The sequence below is a fragment of the Urocitellus parryii genome, chromosome 9 (genome assembly GCF_045843805.1).
Source record: "Urocitellus parryii isolate mUroPar1 chromosome 9, mUroPar1.hap1, whole genome shotgun sequence".
Taxonomy (NCBI): Eukaryota; Metazoa; Chordata; class Mammalia; order Rodentia; family Sciuridae; genus Urocitellus; species Urocitellus parryii.
The window spans coordinates 141,900,332-141,920,216 of NC_135539.1; the positions used below are offsets into that span (position 1 = coordinate 141,900,332).

At 42.0% G+C, this 19,885-nt stretch overlaps 1 protein-coding gene across 5 annotated transcripts in view; it reads right to left on the reverse strand.

The window, feature by feature from the left end:
* The window catches only part of Ntmt2 (N-terminal Xaa-Pro-Lys N-methyltransferase 2), a 40,109-nt gene extending 20,697 nt beyond the window's left edge, over positions 1-19,412 (reverse strand). For 2 of the 5 annotated variants that reach the window (XR_013344269.1, XR_013344268.1), the window contains exons 1-3: positions 19,143-19,412; positions 10,666-10,841; positions 4,906-5,155 (exon numbers count right to left, since the gene is read on the reverse strand). Coding sequence is in view for 2 of the 5 variants with exons in the window: in XM_026405220.2 (XP_026261005.2) it covers positions 3,932-4,203; positions 4,906-5,155; positions 10,666-10,841; positions 19,143-19,395 (951 nt within the window). In the remaining 3 variants the exon portion in view is untranslated. Of the gene's footprint in view, positions 1-278; positions 536-3,307; positions 4,204-4,905; positions 5,156-10,665; positions 10,842-19,142 lie in introns of those variants that run through there. The other 3 variants (XR_003302251.2, XM_026405221.2, XM_026405220.2) reach the window with 3 other exon arrangements.
* Positions 19,413-19,885: the final 473 nt, after the last annotated feature.

The window sequence follows — 19,885 nt, forward strand, 5'->3', positions numbered from 1 at the left end:
ATCTGTGAAGTATACAGGTGAGCCTCTTCCACTTCTGTTCAACATTCACAGAAGGATTGACTTTATCTATAACCGAGTTTCTCTGGACCTGTTGCTCTATGGGAAATGGGTGAGGATTAGGATTCACTCTGTTATAATCTGCACCTAATTTTAACATGTCTTTCTTACCCAGTGTATGGCTCTGGGATGGCCATATCCTTGGGTTGGATGCTGATAAAAAAAGAGCAAGCAAGCTTCCCTACCTGAGCAGGATTTGACCTCAGGACCTGATCATGCTTTGGTTTCTCCCCACACTCTTGCCTGGTCGCTGAGCTCACCGGCCTTGTGTTTCTGGACATTTCCTCCTGGCTCTCACTGCTTGCTGTGTTTGGCCAGTGTTCTGCTCGTGGAACTTCAGAAGCCCTTGATTTTTCCCGCTGTGTTGCTGATTCCTATTCGATGCCTCTAGAAATCAAGACAGCCTGGGTGTATCTGCTTTTGACATCACCTTGCCTTCTTCCCGCAACAGTCTTGAGTTCCTGCAGTGTGATAAGGCCTGTGATAGAGACGGAGACTCTCATCACAGATACTCCTGCAAGGAGCTCAGGGTTTAATCGAGGAAATGGCACTAAGCAGATGATTATGATGCCGAGAGACATGTGCTATGACAGGATAAGCAGAGGATGGCACAGAACTGGGCACTTCCCCACCAGCTGGGCGCTGGGTGAAGGAAATTTCCAGAAGTCTGCAACATGGAGGGAATCTGGGCCAGAAAAAATAATGCAATATATTCTATGCTGAGGAAGTGATGTCTATTAATGTCCTGGGCCATATATCATGCTCCTTCAGGAACACAGTCAGGTATAGCTGCAGGGGTACAGTAGTACAGGCTGGAGAGGGAAACCAGGGCCAGATCATGAGGCTTTCTAAGGTATTCTAAAGGCATGGGAGTCATGATACAGGTGATGGGGAATCACTGGCAGGTTCCATAATGAGCAGCAGTGTGCAGGATGGTTCCACCACCCAGCTATTCCCTTCCTGCCTTATCCTTCTCGGTTCTAAAGAGCCCAGCTCCACACCTCCTCCCCACCAGTGTCCTCAAGCAAAAATAATCCCAGCATCAATCTGAGGGCTTATTTAAAAAACACGAATTATCCCACTTCACAGAACCAAACCCTCCTGGGGATGAAGGCTGGGAATCTCTATTAATGAATCTCCCCAAATGATTCTGAGACAGCTGGACATGGACAGGTATTTGGGAACTAGTGAAGGCTACCACTTATGCCACTGGCTTGCAGATGTCCTGATAAACACAAGGAGAATTTGTCTTCCTAAATTAGACTGAAGACAGCTGGAGTAGGTCACCTAAATGTCTTCCTTCCACAGTATCTATCTACCTTCAAGGCCAGAAAAACCACTCTCCCGCCTGCACCCTTCCAGAACTTGTGTGTGTCCTTTGAGTAGCATGTCCACACTTCCACATGCTCAATGAGGCCGCGTGATCTGGCTCTGGTTCCTCTCAAACCCCTGCTCTCTGTACCTTGTACCTATTCCTAAAAATATAGAGGGTGATGTTACACAATTTACTTCCAATCTCCACTTTCTCCATTAAATTAAGGATAGATGTGGAGTTGGGGGATTTGTGCAGAGCAATAAAGATCTAAGTGGAACAACTTAGGGAGGGAAACAGAGAAGGCCTCTGGCTTGCTCACCACCCACAGATGTCACCACCCACAGATGTCACCCTGCAGCCATACCTGCAGCTTCTAGGTGCTGTTATGGGCCAGGCTATATGGGCAAGGACCAAACAGACTCCATTTTACCCTGAGACTCCATAACATGGAAGAAATGCTTCTCCTGTGGGAAAGCGCCGCCTCTGTGCCCATTAATAGTTACCTAACATAACATACTTGGCAACACAAAATAGCAATCTTACACAATGTAAAATTGTTCTCTTTGCTTTCCCTTTTTCTTGGGCAATGTACCTTGTCAGAGATTGTCTAGACGTTAGTCACCATTCTCTAACTTGTACTCAACTAGGGTCATTTTGACCTACTTCCCTTCTGCTGGCTTGCTGCTATGCCAACCTGGAAAGTCCCATGGGAAATACCAATGTACCCATTGCATGGTCTCGTTAACTGCCCAATTCAGCTTCTGTACTGGCTTGCCTACATTGGCTAATCCCCCAAACATCCCTATGGTGGTTTTTTGGCTCAAATATGAGGCCAAATAAAAGTGGGCACACCACACTACTCCTTCTTTGGAGACCAGAGTGTCTGCCGCTGGCCAGCACTTAAGGCTTAATTGGAATGGCAATGTGTGGTCTGAGAGTTATTTAAGGGTCTCGGTATAGGTATAACAGTGCTACAAAAGGAGAAAGTTGAAAGACGAGAGAATTAAGTGTGCTGGTGTAAAAGAAATAGAAAATTCCCAGGACAGGCCGAAAAGCTCCAAAACTCATAGTGGGCTAAAGCACGGGCACCCAGTTTTATCCCACATAGGCTGACTGGTAATGGTTCACCATCTGACTCGGTCTGGCCTCTGGCTTGCTCACCACCCACAGATGCCAACTCATCTTGCGTGTATGTGACTCCAGGCTACAGTGAGTAACGGCCATACCTGGAGGTGCCCAGGTCAGAGGCGGTGACACCAATTTCCAACACACTAGAGGAAATTACCCAGGTAGCTGTAAAGGTTCTGTAGGGACAGTCTTCCTCTTACGTTAGCACCATGCCTTGGAATGTGATGTTTATGGTAGCTTAGCTGTACAGGAGTAGGCCTTCTTGACTTTAATTGGTTATCAGAATTTCATGGAAGACTCAACATATATCCAAACACATGAACTTCTACATGAAAATATTGGAATGTTTTAAAGACAAGAGTGGGAACATGTAAACATTCTGCTTATAAATATTAGAATTTTTCTTTTCGAAAGATTTTGGGTTATTTTTAAATTAACCCTCTGCCTTATGATAATCCAGCTAGTTCAATTTTAGGCTTTAGGCCATTTCTTTGTCCACTTCTTTTGATGCCTCTTTTCCCAGTGCGCCTTCATTTCAATCAAGGAACCAGGAGCAGCCGCAAGGGAACAGGCAGTGTTGGAAGTCAGTGGCTAAAATTAGATTTTCAATGACATTTACTTGTATGTTCTAGGCTGAAACTTCAGAGTACAGCACTTTCTCCTGAAAGGAGACACTTCCCCATCACTGCAATGCAGACTTCTGTTATCAAATTACATCCATATTACATCATTGGGTAACTGAGACCCCAAATAGAAAGTGAAACCATATACGTTTTCAGCCAAGAGAAGGGCTAAAGACAAAATTAATTGACATGTTTTCACAAGATTATTTACTCAGTGCCTTGTTAATTAGGGGGAGGTGTTTGTTCAAGAGAAGTAGTAGTATCAAGGAGGGAAGAAGAATAAAGTAACTGACCCCAGGGCAAGGAAGCGGGTGTCAGCTTTCTCTCACCCATGCTGGACAACTCTATTACACAAATAATCAGTGAGGAAGAGAGTTGAGAATTCATAAGTACTGTTTCCTTTTCTATTTTCATTCACACTTGTACAGGTGAGGTGTCTATAAGCTGTTTCTTATAGGGCTTTTCAGGATGTTCCCACTCCATCTTTCAGAAAGCCCATGGAGAGTCCGCTCATGTACATTACAGCGTCTGCCCATCATTGTGTGCACATTAGAGTGTGCAATTATCCCACCAGTGAGTCCTGTACATATGACATCATCAACCATCACAGAGTGTGCCCACCGTCCTGTGCACACCAGAGTGTGCATTATTGCATTAGTGAAACCTGTACATACAGCATCATCAGTCATTTCCAGATGTGCATTGCATCCCTTCTCTCCATCTCTGTCTGCATTTCGGGGACACCCTGGAGGAGCTCCCCAGACCCAAAGCACCTCTACCCAGTGCAGGCGCTCATCCCCACTGACGCTCAGGAGTTTCTGTGGTTGTGCAGTGCAAACATCCACACTGGCACGCATTGCTCCGGAAAGCCCTCTTGCTTCTCCTGGCCCAGCACGGCCAGCCCACTCTTCCTAATGAGGCTCCGGAGGATGTCCATGTCCCGAGTCACACTGCTGTCGGACAGATCGAAGGTACAGCCCTCCCGGGCCACATTGTCCTTCAGTATGATGACACCATTTTCTTTCAGGCCATCTCGGCATCGGGAAAGAAATGCAAGAAGGTCCTTGTCAGTCAGGTAGCCTACAGGTGGGGCCCAGTTGATGGGAAATAGGATGAAACAGTGGGGAGGGAGGAGAGCAAGGAAGAACGCAAGGCTCAGTCACAGATTACTTAATAACCCAAGTTGTTGTAGTTGCAGGAGTCTTTGAAAATCTAGATGAAGAACACACACATCCTCTTTGCTCAAGTCCCTGTCTTTAAAGTACATATTATACTACCTGGCTTAACGACCTCACAAGCATGAGAGAGACACTGGCGTCTATTCCCTGAGTCCCTCCAATTTCCTTGGCCAACCCAACTCCACTGCCACTCCTTAGTGAATCCTGTGAGCATGCGCGCATGCACAGACACCCCTAATTCCCTGTTGTCTTGTTTACTAGGAATTTAAGTCTAAGAATGACTATTCTGCCCATATATGGGGATTAACCCTTTGGGCCCCACCTGTTAAATCTCTTCAAGTATTTATGTTTCTTCAAGGATTTAGGTTGTTGGTGTGAGGACACCTGCTCCATCCTCGTGGGTAGGGCGGAACCGTCCAGCTTGTACAGAGAACAGGGGAGAAATCTGGGAGCCGGGACTGTGGGGTTCTCCTGACACCCAGGGCTAGCTAACTGCTCTCGACACAAATACAGGGAAGACGCCCCTCGTGTGCTTGTGAGCCCCACGTCTGTCCTGTGCAGCTGAGAAGCGGGGAGGGCAGAGGCCAGGCCACACGAGACTAACCTGAGACCCACTGGATCCAGATGACGTCGTATCTGCCGCAGGGGGGCGTGAACTCCTGCAGGCCGTGGCAGTGGTAGCTCTCTACCTTGTCCGCTTTGACCTGCAGGTAGCTCTGGGCCTCAAGGAGGAAAGGCTCCATCATGTCCACCAGCTCCACGCTGTTGAAAACCGGCAGCAAGACGTGCTTGCTCACCCTTCCTATCCCAGAGCCACAGTCCAGGGCGCAGCCGGTTCCAGCTCTGCCGGGCCCCTGCGGGAAGATGCCTTGTGGGACACTCAAGTAGGGGATTCACCCCGAGCCTCAGACACTCCAATCGCCACTTTAGGTCAGCTGCATTTGTGTCAATTTTATTGGGTAAAATGTGCAACTTAATGTGTACAATTCAACACGTTCGGACAAATGGGAATAGCCAAGCACCCACTGCCACAGTCAAGATACAGAATATTTCATGGTTTCCCCCCCAAATCCAGACATTTCTAGTTCTACTTTATTTTACTCAAATATGGGTATTTAAAAGAATTGCAAACTTATTTTATTTTAAAATAATATCTAAGGTTTAAGCAATTGGTAATTCTCCCCAAGAAATGAGCCAACCCTGGCTCTATAAAGATAGAATTTTCATATCTACAATTTAGGTTAAACCGACAGCTAATGGGACCAGCACTGTAGGTGATTACTTTGTAAAATAGGGCGGAGGGGGGGAGCCAAACAGTGAGAGTCTCTCTTGAGTTTTAAAATTACTTTAAAAATTCATTCCATGAAAACATTCCAGTTCATATTGGGATAATTGAAATTTTATTTTTTCTAAACTGGATTTAGGGGGTAAATCTGGGGACCTTAGCTGGGAAATGCAATTGTCCCATTCTCTGGCCAGGATTTTATTTCAAATCCAGCCCCGATGGCACCCAGCATGTTGCTGTGAATGAAGGGTAATTTCAGCAGTCCCCTTTGATGCTAAAAATTGTGTTCTGCTTTTTGCACCAGAAGCATCAGGTTTACTGGGAACTTTTTTTAAAAGTAAGTCTGAATTAAATTAACTGAAGGTGAGTGGCCTAGGAGGTGGTGGGAGCAGGAAGTTAGCCAATGCAAACTTTCTCCAACTTGCTTCTATACAAATTTTTTTTTTAAGTTTTCTGATTTTTGAAGAGTCAGCTGGTCTAAATTATTTGGACATAACTGGGATGGATGCTAAATAGGTTTTGTGCTAGAAATCACAGTAACAAGATATGTGAAGTTACCTATCAAGGTCTTAAAAAGAAAGCCAATTCTTGATTTCTCAGGAACTAAGGATAAAACAAAAACCTTTGGCTCTGGATCACAGATGTGGTACAGAGGAAATATCAAAAAATATGCCTTCCATTCCATCCAGAATGTTCCCCTTGTGCTAGAAAGGTTCAATGAAGAACAAAAAGTACAGCAATCATAGCTTCTTTTCAAATGGGATAGTGACCATCATAAGTTGATGTTTATATGTAGCAAACTGTATCTATAATCATTATAACTCCATAATACTCACTCCATTAGACGATTATTGTTGTGATGTTATTCTCTGGATATGAGGTGTTCCCCAAAAGCTCTTGTGAGTGTAGGAATATTCAGAGGTGAAATACTGGATTATAAAACCTGTAACCTAGTCCGCCCTAGTTTGAAGGGACTGACTGGATGGTAGCTGCAGGCAGGTGGGATTGGCTGGAGGATGTGGGTGGTTGGGGGCTGCCCTGGAAGGGCCATCTTCCCTGCTCTCTGTGATTCCTGGCCACCATGAGCAGCTTTCCTCCCCCAAGCCCTTTGGCTACGATGCTGCGCCTCACCTTGGGCCCAGGGCCATGGACTTGGGTGACCGTGGACCTCCCTCCTCTAAGTTTTTCTTGTTGGGTATTTTGGTCAGAGTAATAAAAAGCTGATTAACACACTGTAGATGAGAAAACTCAGGTTCCCAATATATGGCAGAACTGAATTTGAACAGGAACTGCCTGAATCCAAAGTCAGTTTTAGGAACATGAGGACATCACCTCAACTGGCAAGCTTTCTTCCCTTGGTAGTGTCTATGCAATGCTATATTCAGAATAACTGAGGCTTCTGCAAAACTCAGCAGGAAAGGGATCTACAATGATGAGTGGTGTCTGCCTTGAGGACAGGAAGGGGAGGTGGTGGTGCTCAGCCACGTGTTGTTGGTCATTTCTGCTGTGCTCCGCTGCCTTCCTCATTCAGAAGTGATGATTTAAACTAAATGAATTCAGGAAAAGGCCCAGACTAAAGGTCTGTGCTGTACATACCCAGCATGGTAAAGGCAGCATTTCTGAGTAACTTCCTAAGATGGGATAAAGTATAAGGAAATTACTTTAAGCTACCAGAAATGACTTTACTAGAAATGTATGTGCTCAATCAGCAATCCTCGTTACAAATTTATCTCCTAGCTACTTGGCTGTATGAGTCTACTGGTCATGTTGCTGTCATTAGTGGGGCAGGTGGTTTCAGAAGGAGAACTACGGAGCAATAAAGCCAAGAGACCTTAGAGATCCATGTCAGAGGATTTGACTAGAACAAGTGAACATCTGTTTTTCCATGAACAGAGAGACAGGAGGCTGCTCTGGTTCACGGGAGGTGGAGCCCTGCCACTCCACCTTCCCATAGCTCTCCAAGGAGCCCTTCAGAATCTCACTAAAATCCCGGGGCTTTAAAATCACGTGTTTCCTTCCTTTATTTCACACAAAGAAACTGAGGCAAAATGTTTGAAATAAACCTTCCTTGGAGATGGTCATCCTCTAAGTAGTGAAATCCATTTAGTACGTGAAATCTGAGCAGAGATTCTTGAAACTGTGGTCGTTTACAAACTCACAGGCTGTCCTTTCTCCCAGATGCTGTGCACCAGGCCTCCGGTGCAGTCGCCTGACTCTTTACTCTGCTTCCTGTGATACGGTTGGCACAATGTCTCATTCACAGGTAGCTCCTCTGAGAAGGAATGTTTAGAGCCTGAGCTCAGAGACTGTACCTCTGCTGTTGGACACGGTGGCTGCAGACGCTGTGATGGCGTTGGAATCTGATGCCCTTGGTGAATGCGGCCAGAGCTTTGCACAACACATGACCTCAGAAGGAGGTATTTTGGCATTTTCATTTTCATTTAATAGACTCTCTTTCACTTATGGATTCATAGAGAACAGTAAAATATGACTAGCGCTCTCATGTTACTTCTGATTCTGCCTCTGTATGTCGTTTCAAAGAACATTACTTTAAGCTCATCCAGTAGAATCTAGAACTCAAGTCAAAGCACTCCCTGGCACTGCTTAAAATCCATGAAATAACGGGGCAAAGAGGTGCACACCTGGAATGCCAGCAACTGGGGCTGCAGCGGAAGGATCCCAGGTTCAAGGCCAGCCTGGGCCACCGAGTGAGGCCTTGTCTCAAAAATATTTTTTTTTTTTTAAAAAAAGGGCTGGGGTATAGCTCAGTGGTAGAGCATTTACCTAGTATGTGTGAGGTCCTGGGTTCAATTCCTAGCACTACATACACACACACACACACACACACACACACACACACACAAAAGAAATGAATTGTGATTTTTTAGTCATCCGATCTCTGTGAAATGTTTTTTTTTAAAAAAGTCATCAAATACTGATTTTTTAAAAATGAATTCCCCCTCCATAGACATCTAAACCTGAGGAAAGTTATCAGTTATGCCACTGATGTCATCTTGATACCCTGTGTCTATTTGCTAAAGTAAATACGTTTGAGAGTAGATTAAACACCTTTTCCCACCGTCCCATGTCACTGGGTGTTGAAAGGAAAGCAAGACTCTGAATTAAACAATCTGCCTTTTCTCGGTTGACACAAGAATAAATCATGTCAGATACTCCTATTCCTAAGTCCTTGTTTCTTGACCTGGATACTAATTTAGCAGATTATTAAGGTCAAAGTACTAAAAATATCATTCCTTAAAAAAGACTGTGTTTGTGCTTAGTGAGAGGTCACAGCTTTGCAATGAGCCTTGTCTGCTAAGAAGAGCTCCTTCTTATTTGAGAGGAGCAGTCTGTTCCTTTTCCAACATAAACATGCAAGCACAAGACACTTTCTTTTCCCAGGTCCTGGACGTGCTCAAGGGCTCTGTAGGACCAGCATCCCTGCGGTCAGCTTGGCATTCCACACAGAGTGACAAGACAGCTGGATTACTAACTAAGCTTCTGAAATGCTTCAGGATCAAAGTCGGCCTCACCACCAGGCGAGCAGGAGCAATTGCTTTGGGCCAGACTGGAGAGGTGAGGTTTCTCTGGTCCATGGAAAAAAAGCAAGGATTTTTCTACTTTGCAAGACAAATGGAAAAAATATGTCAGAGTTAAGAGCAGACAGTTTGGTGTCAGACAGATCTGGCTGGGCTTAGTGTCAGCTCTGTCTCTTACCAGTGTGTAACCTTGACAACTTATTTAACCTTCTCAGCCTCAGTTTCCACAACCATAAAAATGAGCTAGGACAGTCCTTACTTTAAGAACTGCTGTGGAGAGTAAAGAGGACAGAGCTTCTACAGTGCTTGGCAGAGTGACTGACCATCTTAGAACAGACTTCTGTGAAGTGGGTCAGAAACACTGACGTGGTGGGCCTGACCTTCATCTCTGCACATCCTAGTCCTTTCTGATTGTAGCTACGGTCCAGACAGACACTTTGGCCCCAGGAAATGTTCCACCCTCATCACATTTTCTCTACCACCAGGCTTGGGACCTGGGTGTTCCAGGAGCTAGAGGTGACACAAACCTAGTGACAACACCATGCTTCCAAGTAGGTCAACAGCCTAACTCCAAAACTGAATATCCACGGTGTTTCCTCTATGGGAACAAAATGGGGTCAGAATTGCAAACCTATGACTTTGTAGTGAATTGGAACAAGCATCATTTGCAAATGGTCTTATCCTCAGTAGGACCAAAAGCAGCTTTACTGGGTGGGTGAAGTCTACCCTCACAACTACACAAAGTTCCTTATTAAACACATTCCATAACGTCTTGTTAGTAGTTGCAGCAGTAAGTTAGATGGAGTGGGTACTCATTTTGTGAACTAAAGCAGGAACTTTACAGGTATGAGCTCATTTGATCTTCACATTCTTCTATGAAGCAGATTCTGTGGTCATGCCTGAGTCACAAATTTAAGTAACAAGCCCAGGATTGCTTCTGCATTAAGTAGGAGAACTTCAATGACTGTAGAGCCCAAGGTTTGATCCTTATACTCTACAATTTCCATAGGACCTGGACATAGGGCAGTGGAGGCTCACCCCAAACCAGACTACAAAGGGATCATGTTCTTTCAAGGAGAAATCTGTACTATGTAAAAAAAAAATCATACAAAGGGATTCTGCCATCCTTACTATTAAACTGAACATAAGCGTACATTTCTTTTCTACAACCAATTTGTTATTATGGGAAATTCAATAAATCAACCCAAGCTCCCAAAGGTATATCTCATTATTTATCTGGATGTCAACTTTTTATTGCTGAGATGTTTAAGAAATGTCTTCTTAATCCTCAAATGCAGTATCAGCACTGCAGGTTCACCTTCCCTTGAAGCATGTAAGATTAGCTAATGCTAGGAGGGCAAAATGTCCAGTGGGACAAGCCAGGAGTCTGATGAAGTCCATCCTTTGTGAACGTCTTAAGACAGGCTGAACTCAGCTGAGCCCACGGCTTTAACCTGACTAAATTTACCACACAGAAGCACTTGAGCTCAGTATTGGCAGGGACTTTGCCCTCTCATCAAGCTGCAGTTAGATAACTCACCCCAACAAATTTCCTAAGAAATTCCCGAGAGGCCTGGATATCTGGGCTGGAGAGTTCAATGAAGTTCCCCATCATGCCTTCTTCTGTGGCTGGCACTTCTTGATAGAAAAGTTTAGCTCTAGCATAGAACTGCATCTCGCCATTGATGACTTGGCTTGTTAAGGCATACAACTTTACTGCAAGTGAAACATTATTAATAGTCATTATATCATAGAACAACTCCGTCTTATTGTGCACTGAAATTCCTCTTTAAAGACTGTGAATTTGTGTGTGGAAGAAGGAGCACTGGAGTGAAGTCAGAGGATCTGGGTTTGAGCTCTGTCTGGTTCAATGATTTACATGCTATATAATACGGGGAGATTTCTAAAACTCTGTGACCTCAGGAGATTTCATCTGTCAATCACAGGTGACATTTTCATTAATGAGTAACTCTGTCATTTAATAAACACAGTTACCATTGTGTTTTTGAAGTTTAACAGTTTTTTGGCTGCAGTAAAAATTTCATCAGTTTCATGGTGAGTTTTATCTCTAAGTTCAAATGTTTTATGATAATTTTCCTCACTAGTTCTTGCTTCTAATCACAAAGCAGAGGTAAATCATTTTCGTTTCTTTTTAAAGCAACACATATCCCAATATGTCTTTGTACCCACCTTACAGAAATGTAGTTGAGCTCTACCTTCTGAAAATAAAATGCAGAAAGAAACAATATCTATTGAGCAGCTATTCTGTACCCTAGGCACACTGTCATTTCATTATTTCAAAACACACAAGGTATTATTTTAAGACATTTATTTTTGGAAAAACATGTGCTCTAACTTCCAAGCCATGAATGAGAATGCATTTATGTGTGTTTTATCAACCAAAATTCACCCATACAGATATAAAATATTTTCATTAGAGGATATTCAAAAAGAAATGATTGAAAATGGATGAAAGGGAAGAACTTTCAATTCAAGATTGCAGACCAAGTATACATATTTGTCTTCTGTGCCTCCAATACTCCCCGAGAAGTTTTGAACTACAGTAATTCCACTTAGTGAAGACAATGAGAGGGGATCACTGATGGATTCATAATTTCAATGAATTTATGAAAGGAAAAAAATCAGATAGAATAAAGCTCAATAATTTGCACATCAAAATAGTTGCAAGAGGAAATTACATTCCAGATTTACAGCCAATCAGAGGGAAGTGTAAGAATAGGAGTGAAAGTTGAAAAAATAATAATTAATCAAAAGCCTATCTACAGAACAACTAGGTGAGGGGACAAATGCACCGCTTAAACACAACAGGCAATACATCTGCCTTCACCATGGAAAAATATGTCTCTTCTCTAAAAATACAAAAATAAATAAATTGCTTAGGAAAAACGAAACTAGCTTTTAGCATCAGAATCCTAGAACTCTACTTGCTTTGGTATGTAGAAGACTCCACATGCCTCACACTCAGCAGAGTTTGATAAGGGCTACCTGCACATGTGGAGTTTCATGTCACCTTTCTATTTTTGAGATGATTACACAGCAGAGGAAACCTTATTCATTACCTTGTCATGTATTCCTACATGTAGATAAACAATGATCTCCAAACTCATGAGAGTAAAATGTCAGCCTGAAAGAAAAAGATTCAGATAAATCATCAGAATTGACCCAAAAGGAAATAGAAGTGATTCAAGAAGTGGATAAGAATTTAAGTCAAAACACAACCAAAATCTCATATGTCTTTGAAGAAACATAAGAACCGGTGCATACATCATTCCAAGATAAGATCCAAAAAAGAAAATGACAATGATAATTCAAAGAATAAAAAGGAATTCTTAGAAATTAAAGTTTTGGAATATTGGATACATTTCCAGAACATAAAACAGAAGGACAGATATGAAAACAGAAGTAAAAAGACAAATGTATAAACCTACAAAGACTTAATTCAAGCTAAGTAAGATAAAATTGTTTTAAAAGGAAATTAATAAAATAGAGGAACAAGAGCAACTAAAGACAAATACTAGAAGAAAACTTTCCAGACTGAAAAAGATTATAAGATCCAACAAGTGTTGAGCAGCATAGCTTTTTGAAAAAGCAACGTTTACATTTGTCCTGAAGAAATTTCAAAACAGAAAGAATAATAATAAGATCCTAAAGCCATTTTGAGGGGTAAAATTGGTTGATCTTCAATTTTTCCCAGATATAGCAAATAAAAATATAGTACTCACAGTTCTATTTGATTTTTTGATAAACAATAAGTAATTAGTATCTTAGAGAACACGATCCTATGTTCAAAAAATTGAGACCAGGCTTATACCACAAATCTTATCAGAAATGCTAGATAACAATGATAAAATGCCATCAATACTCTGAAGAAAAATTATTTTGAAAAAAACTTTAATACCCAGTTAAACTATCAAAAGAATATTTACCTCCCATGGATTCATCCTTCCAAAGTTTCTTGAAGTTATATTCTAGACCAATTAGGGTTAAAATCAAGAGAAGACACATGATGAAAGATGATGTAATTAACCCAGGAATACCCAAATGACAGCTGTTTATCAAATCTGGAAAGAAATCAGTTTACATTATAAGAGAAAGACTGGATTCTAGGCAATAGAGAGAGTAGGCAAAAAGCAAGGAGACATCAGTATTATTCTAAGGAAGATGTGTTTTTATATCAGTCACCAAAAATTTTAAAAAAGCAGTTGAAAACTCTAAGCAAAACACTTAGATTCAAAAATATTATGATCATGGTATGAAGCAAAGCAAAATATGAGATAATTTTGAGAAGAGGAAATCAAAGAAAAAATCTATTAAACCTTAACTAACAATATTTTTTCTTTAGATAACCCCAAAATTGTGATATTCAACTAGTGTATTAATTGCTTCTAAACTGAACAACTTAAATTCAAGAGTCAATTGAAAATTGATTTTAAAGGTTAAAAATCCAATAAACACCACTTATATCACTGTGACTATGTTCCACCTTTGGATTTACACCAGCATTTTCCAACTTAAGTACACTGGAGCCATATTTGAACCCTTAGTGACCTTGAATTTGCTGGAAGAGTTGCAAGAATCCGAATCCAGGTATGCCATTTTCTGGAGACTAACAATATTACTTGCTATCTCCCCCACACATGTTGGCTACTGTGCATAAAAAGTCATTTTAAAAATACAAATCTTTAAGAAGTTTTAACAAATATAGAAGGCTTCTGCCACTTTATATACAAATTAGCTACTGATTGAGAGAACACATTAGAAGTAGGATCCTCCAGTTCAAAAACAGAGAGAACTACTGACCAATACCAATCCCCCTTCCTAGCAATTGGTAGTGTGTAAATAGCAGGTAGCTCAATAAATGCTTATAAACCCCAAAGGATGTCAAAAACAGGCAGGCATTGCCATCCTAATAATATGACTGTTACAAATTCCTGATATCTCACAAAAATCATGCTGGAAAAGTACAGCTCCCAGATTCTGCCCAAGGTTGAATGCTGCTGCTCTGGGGCCCCTGACAAGCCACAGTCCAGGGCTCTCCTTTATCCAAGCAAAGCTCCAAGCAGCCACACTCATCATCACCTGTGAAGTCCACTAGTTGGTGCAGTCTATTAAAAACTTTTATCTGGAAATGGGAATGGTCCATTATGCCAGCAACCTTTAGACCACAAGTGACTGCCAAGCTCAGCAGGTGTCAGCCTCAATAGGTGGGCTTTTATGGTTCTCATTTTCACCTAATTGACAGGTGCATTTCACTAAAAAAGATATATGAGGTGTCACAGGGAGTCCCAAGTTCTCCCCTTCTGATATCTGTGCATGTTGACTCAGATAAGGCAATTGGTCAATAGGCCTGCCTTTAAATATGGAAATGCATGTAATGGCTTGTTCTCGCAGCATTGTAATGCTTTTGTGAAATGTGGGGTACTCTAAGACAGAGACTAGACACTATTATTCCTTGGTATAACATGATACTTATTTCTTGACTTACATTACAAACCGAACTCCCAAGGACAAAAACAGAGAACACATTCATTTGCTCTGAAAGAGAAAAAGGATTTTGTGAAATTTCTAGCAAAGGTGACTATCCAAGAGGATGTTCAGCAAGAGTCAGTTCATCTATGACTTAGTTGTAAAGCACCAATACAACCCTCAAGAAACAGGAGACAAAGCCCAATCCCTCTCTCATGGAGATTACAAACTAGAAAGGGGCAGTTGAGTTACACATCACTACGTGCCCAGTGAATGGTACAAGCACTAGTAGTCTTGGGGGATCAGAGATGCCTGCAAGTAGGAGCAGTTAGGGAAAGATTCCAAAAGACCTCAGCCACCAAGGATGATTTTATTTGGGCTAGCAAAAAGTTACAAGGAAAGGCATTTCACCCAGTGTGGATATGTGGATAAAATATAGAATCTTCTATTCTTGTCAAATAAAAGCCTATGGAAACACTTTCACTGCTGCCCACATTTGTCACATTTCCACTTACACTGGGAGGTGGTGTGAGTAGGGAGTGGTTAACAACGAGTCTGCGGTGGCCACCTGGGTTCTAGACCTGCTCTGCTCTCACCACCGTGATTCTCTTGCACATGACCTCACTCCCCTGTGCATCAGCTCCTCAAACAGAGATGTGGGAAATAACAGCACACCGACAGGGATGTTGTGAAGGTGAACTGAGACAGTAGATGCAAAACACCGGAAATAGTGATAAGTGTGTGTCCCTCTTCCTGAATTCTGTTTTGGTCACAGGCAATGCAGAATCATCCATTGGAGACTTTCAGTACCAATGTCTTTGCTGTTCCATGAGTCTCTGAAGCCAGCCAGGGATGGTCAGCAAATTCCCCCGTGACTGAACATGGCCACAGGGCGGGCTAAAGTGAGACTGGCTGCCTGGCCCAGGCGGGGGTGTGGGGAGGAAGGAAAGCAGGAGTCAAAGGGTCTGGTTAGCCGCAGTTCTTTCCATAATTACCGCAAACAACAAACTCTCTGTGCAGACTCTCCAGGAGGAGTTCCCCAACCTTTTTGAAAGAAGGGCTTTATTTTCATTTCTAAGAAGTCTTGAAATCATCAAGAGTAGGGGAAGCCAACTCTAAAACACCTCAGCAGAGCAGGGGAGGGAGCATCTCGGCCGGCTAAGTTTTATTTCCAACCTGAAAAGCATAATATCCGCTCCAGCCTGCAAACTCTCATATATTGAATTAAGTTTATTGTCTTTGGTAATGTCTGTTCCAGAAAAGGCTACATGGTGACTTTAAAAAAGGCCTGGCTCAGGGGAAGAAAGGGGCAAAACTAATAGTTACTGAAGATTGATGACTTTCACATATATATGGCATTTAATCCTTCTTCCGACACTTTTGAGGAAAATGATGCTCATAGACTTTAGAAAATGACAGAGCTTACTTCTCCACTAGTAACAGTGCAAGAATGTGAATTCAGGACTTCAGTATCTGCAATTAATTGTTATATGAGGCCATTTAATTCATATAACAGATATATACTGAGTTATTTCTATGTTCTAGGAACTATGGTAAATGCTAAATACACAGACCTGGAAGAGAAACAAACAGATGATCCTCCACTCTCATGAGATCTAGAGTCCAATAGAGGAACCAGTATATGCAAACACATCCCATAAGTATCAGTTATAACCTCCTAAAACCAAACACAAGGATTAAGAGAGTTAATTGGGTAGGGCAGACTCCTAATTGCCTATAAGTTGACACTGGCAGATGGGACTTGCAAGATGATTCCTTTCTGAACATTCAGGCTCTGCCATGAGAAGAAAAAACTGAAAAAGTCTATTCATCTATTCTGAGAGCTGATAGTTTGCCTTCCTTGCACCCTTAATTTAAAAATTTTGAGAATAAACTTAAGAATAAATAAATAAAATAAATTTGTAGGATTGCTTCCATTATTAGATTATAAAACCATAAAAAAGAGAAATTACATATCTTATTAATATTTGAATCTTGCCCAGTACACAGTAAATTTTACAATAATAAGAATTCCATAAAATATCTCTTACATTAAATGTACCTGAATTGATTATGAAGAAGCATCTGATGTTTCCATCTCTAAAGAGCCAAGTTTCTTCCTTGTAGCGGAAACATGGAATGACAAAATAGACAGAGTCCCATGGAACTGAGCAGTGGACTCCAAACAGATGTGATATACCTCCTTTGGGGTCAAAGTATTGAAAGTGAGTAGAGAAGCTTTCAGCTGCTCTTTCCCTTTGCCTCATTAACTACGACGATGTAGCTGATGGAGACTCCATCATCCTGGATTCCTGCATGCCTAAGTGGAATACAGCCTGCCCACCACAATGATGCATATTGAAGTGACGAAGCAAGAGTGGATGTGTTTGGCCATTGAGATGTCAGGGTTCCTTTGTTATCGCAGTGTAGCCTAGTCCTTACCAACTAATAGACTCCTCCATGTCTATCATCAGAGATATTGTGGGTAGGGCTCACTCAGTGGCTCTCAGGGAAACTAATGCCTAGGCCGAACTATCAGTTAGAGAAAATAAGCAGTGTTCATTCATGGAAAATGGAAACTAAGGCATATGAAATCAACTTTGGCTTGGAATAGACTAATGGTATTCAAACTGTCATGGAACACTATAATTACCCTCAGAGTGTCTCAGAAGCCAATGGTGTGACAAAGAGGATAGGACAAGAAGAGGACCCTGCATCTAATCCTAAGCAGAAAATTTTAACTTTTTCCTTTGTTATTCTTTCCAAGGAATATTTTATCAAAATATTGATTTTTTTAAAAAAAGATTAGAAATTATTGGCAAAACATCAGCACTTTCACAAGGAGAAAAACAGACAAAATCAAAATGACCATAAAACCAAAAGGATTATATTGGGTAAAAAGGATGAGAGCCAAATACAAATTACAATCTACTTGTCCCAAATTAATCATCATCCAATTTTTCCTAGAGATTGTTCTGTTCTTAAGTCACCTTCCATTACTTGCAAAGACAGGTTCTTTTTCTCTCTAGTAATTATTTTTAAAGTGTGGCCATCACCTGCCCTCTAGTGAGTCTCTTCTTGGTTATAATTGATGCTTTATCCATTCTAACACAACCACAGCTGCCAAACTGCTTTTACAGAGGTACAGCCCCAGGAAAGCCATGCTGTCAATATATAGAGGGGCCAGGACATAATCACCTTCTCGTCTTCCCATTTGGATACAGATGAGATGTACTATATGTGTAAAATAATTACTTGTGGCAGTGTGATCTAGCAGAAAGAGCCCTGGGCTTCAGTTTTTGCTTTGGTATTGCTCTCTCCAGATTAGAACTTATCATCTCTGAACTTTCTTTCCCTTGCTGGAAAAAATAAAATAAAATTGGAGAAGGAGATGGGAAAATGAGAAGAAAAAATAGTAATATTTACCCTATCTATGTACACTATGATAATCAAATGAAGTCAGATGAGTAAATACTTTGAAGAGAAAGCTCTATAAATACGAGATGAAGGTATTTATATGTCTAGAATTAATGATTCCTCAGAAACGGGGGTATAAAAGGAGACTTTGGTCGACTACTAACATGTTGTTTATTGAATGTAATACAAAGAATTATGTAGCCCTTTCCATAGCTGGAAACCCTGACCACATCCCGTGCACAATGGGGCTTTCACACAACCTTAAGAAAACAGACTGGGGCTGAGACACAGTGGTCCTGCTTTCTTTGGGAGAAAATATAAACCAAGGAAGGGGCGTGGGTGGGGGGTGGCCCTTCTCTCTAATTGTAAGCTGTTTCCTCCTCCAGGCAGTTTGGAGTGCCCTGCAGTAACCACCTGCATAGAGGCTGCCCAACAGGAGCCTCGATGAAGCAGATAAGCTCTCTACTGCTCCACTCTCAGATTCCCCGAAACCTGGAGGAAATCACGAAAATGGAATCAGATGACTGCCCAGGTTTTCTTCTTAATATTCAAAGACCAATCTAAAATGTTCTCCTGTTAGGCTCTCCAATGAGACTCAGGAAGGCCAGAGTGGATTACACACACACACTCACACCCACACGCACACACACATGCACACACACCAAGCACATTTTCATCTATTATTGTTTGCCTCTTTTTAACTCTTACTGTATATACTCTTGAATATATGTGTGTGTGTGTGTATATATATATATATATACACTCTCATCTTTGAGTTACCAAATTTGTCTACCTCAAAACTTTTGCAAATATTAAAATGATCTGTCAAAACTCAAGAAGTGAGTTTCTATGAGCCTGGAGTACAGTCAGCTGACACCAACAGAAGCAAATCACTGTGCCTGAAGGTGCATGGAAAGCCCAAAATAGAGTCCTGCTTATCAGGCGGCACTTGATCTTTGCCTCTCTGTACAAGAATGTCATTGAAACGTGTCATCCCTTGGACACTGGCTGCAATTCTTTCCTCCTTCTAGTGTCTCTTCCAGGTGTCCCACAACCTCACATTGTCCCTTCAGTCATTCCTTGTCCCTTATCTGGCAGCTCTGACTCACTTACCCAGGGGAATTTTCTCCAGCAGGTAGAGGTAGCTCTGAAAGAAGTCATTGCGAATGGCTCGGTGAAGGATGAAGGACATGCTGTGCCGGCAGAGTTCACCATCGGTCTTCTGCCAGCGGGATCTAAAGGCAAAATGGGCTCCCAGATGGGCCATGGAGGAGCAGGGCAATGACGACTTCTGAAGAGAAAGAAAGCTTGTCTGGCTGTTTCTTTGAATTAGCCTTCTCTTCCTAAAAGAACTTGAGACTGTCATTTTAAACCAGTCCCCTGTCCATCTATATCAGGACAGTCTGTCATGGGGTGTGGGGGAAGGGCAGCAAACACGGGGAGGGCAGGCTCCTGGCTCAGACTCCCTCTGATTGCTTGGGCGACACCACTCCAAGCCAGCAGGTGCTAAGATGAAAACAGGCTGCGTGAGATCCTGCTCCATCCGGGGAAAAGCACGCTTCCCTTCGTTAGCTGCTGCTTCAAACAGGCTCCAGGACAGCCTGCCAACACCCCGAATATTTGCTTTAATTTGATTCCTAAATTGAAATAGCCTAATTTCCATTTCAAAGAGTTGTGAATATTTTGCAGGAGATCCTATTCCCTGATTTCCATTGCTCCTCCTGGAACACTGCGTCCTCAAGTTACAAGGTCCCTTTCAAAGTCATCTTAGCCACTCAGATTCCTTTCATCAGTACAATTTTCCCCAAATCACTTCATAGAGATGGATATGTGTTTCATATTTTTAAGGCTCTTCA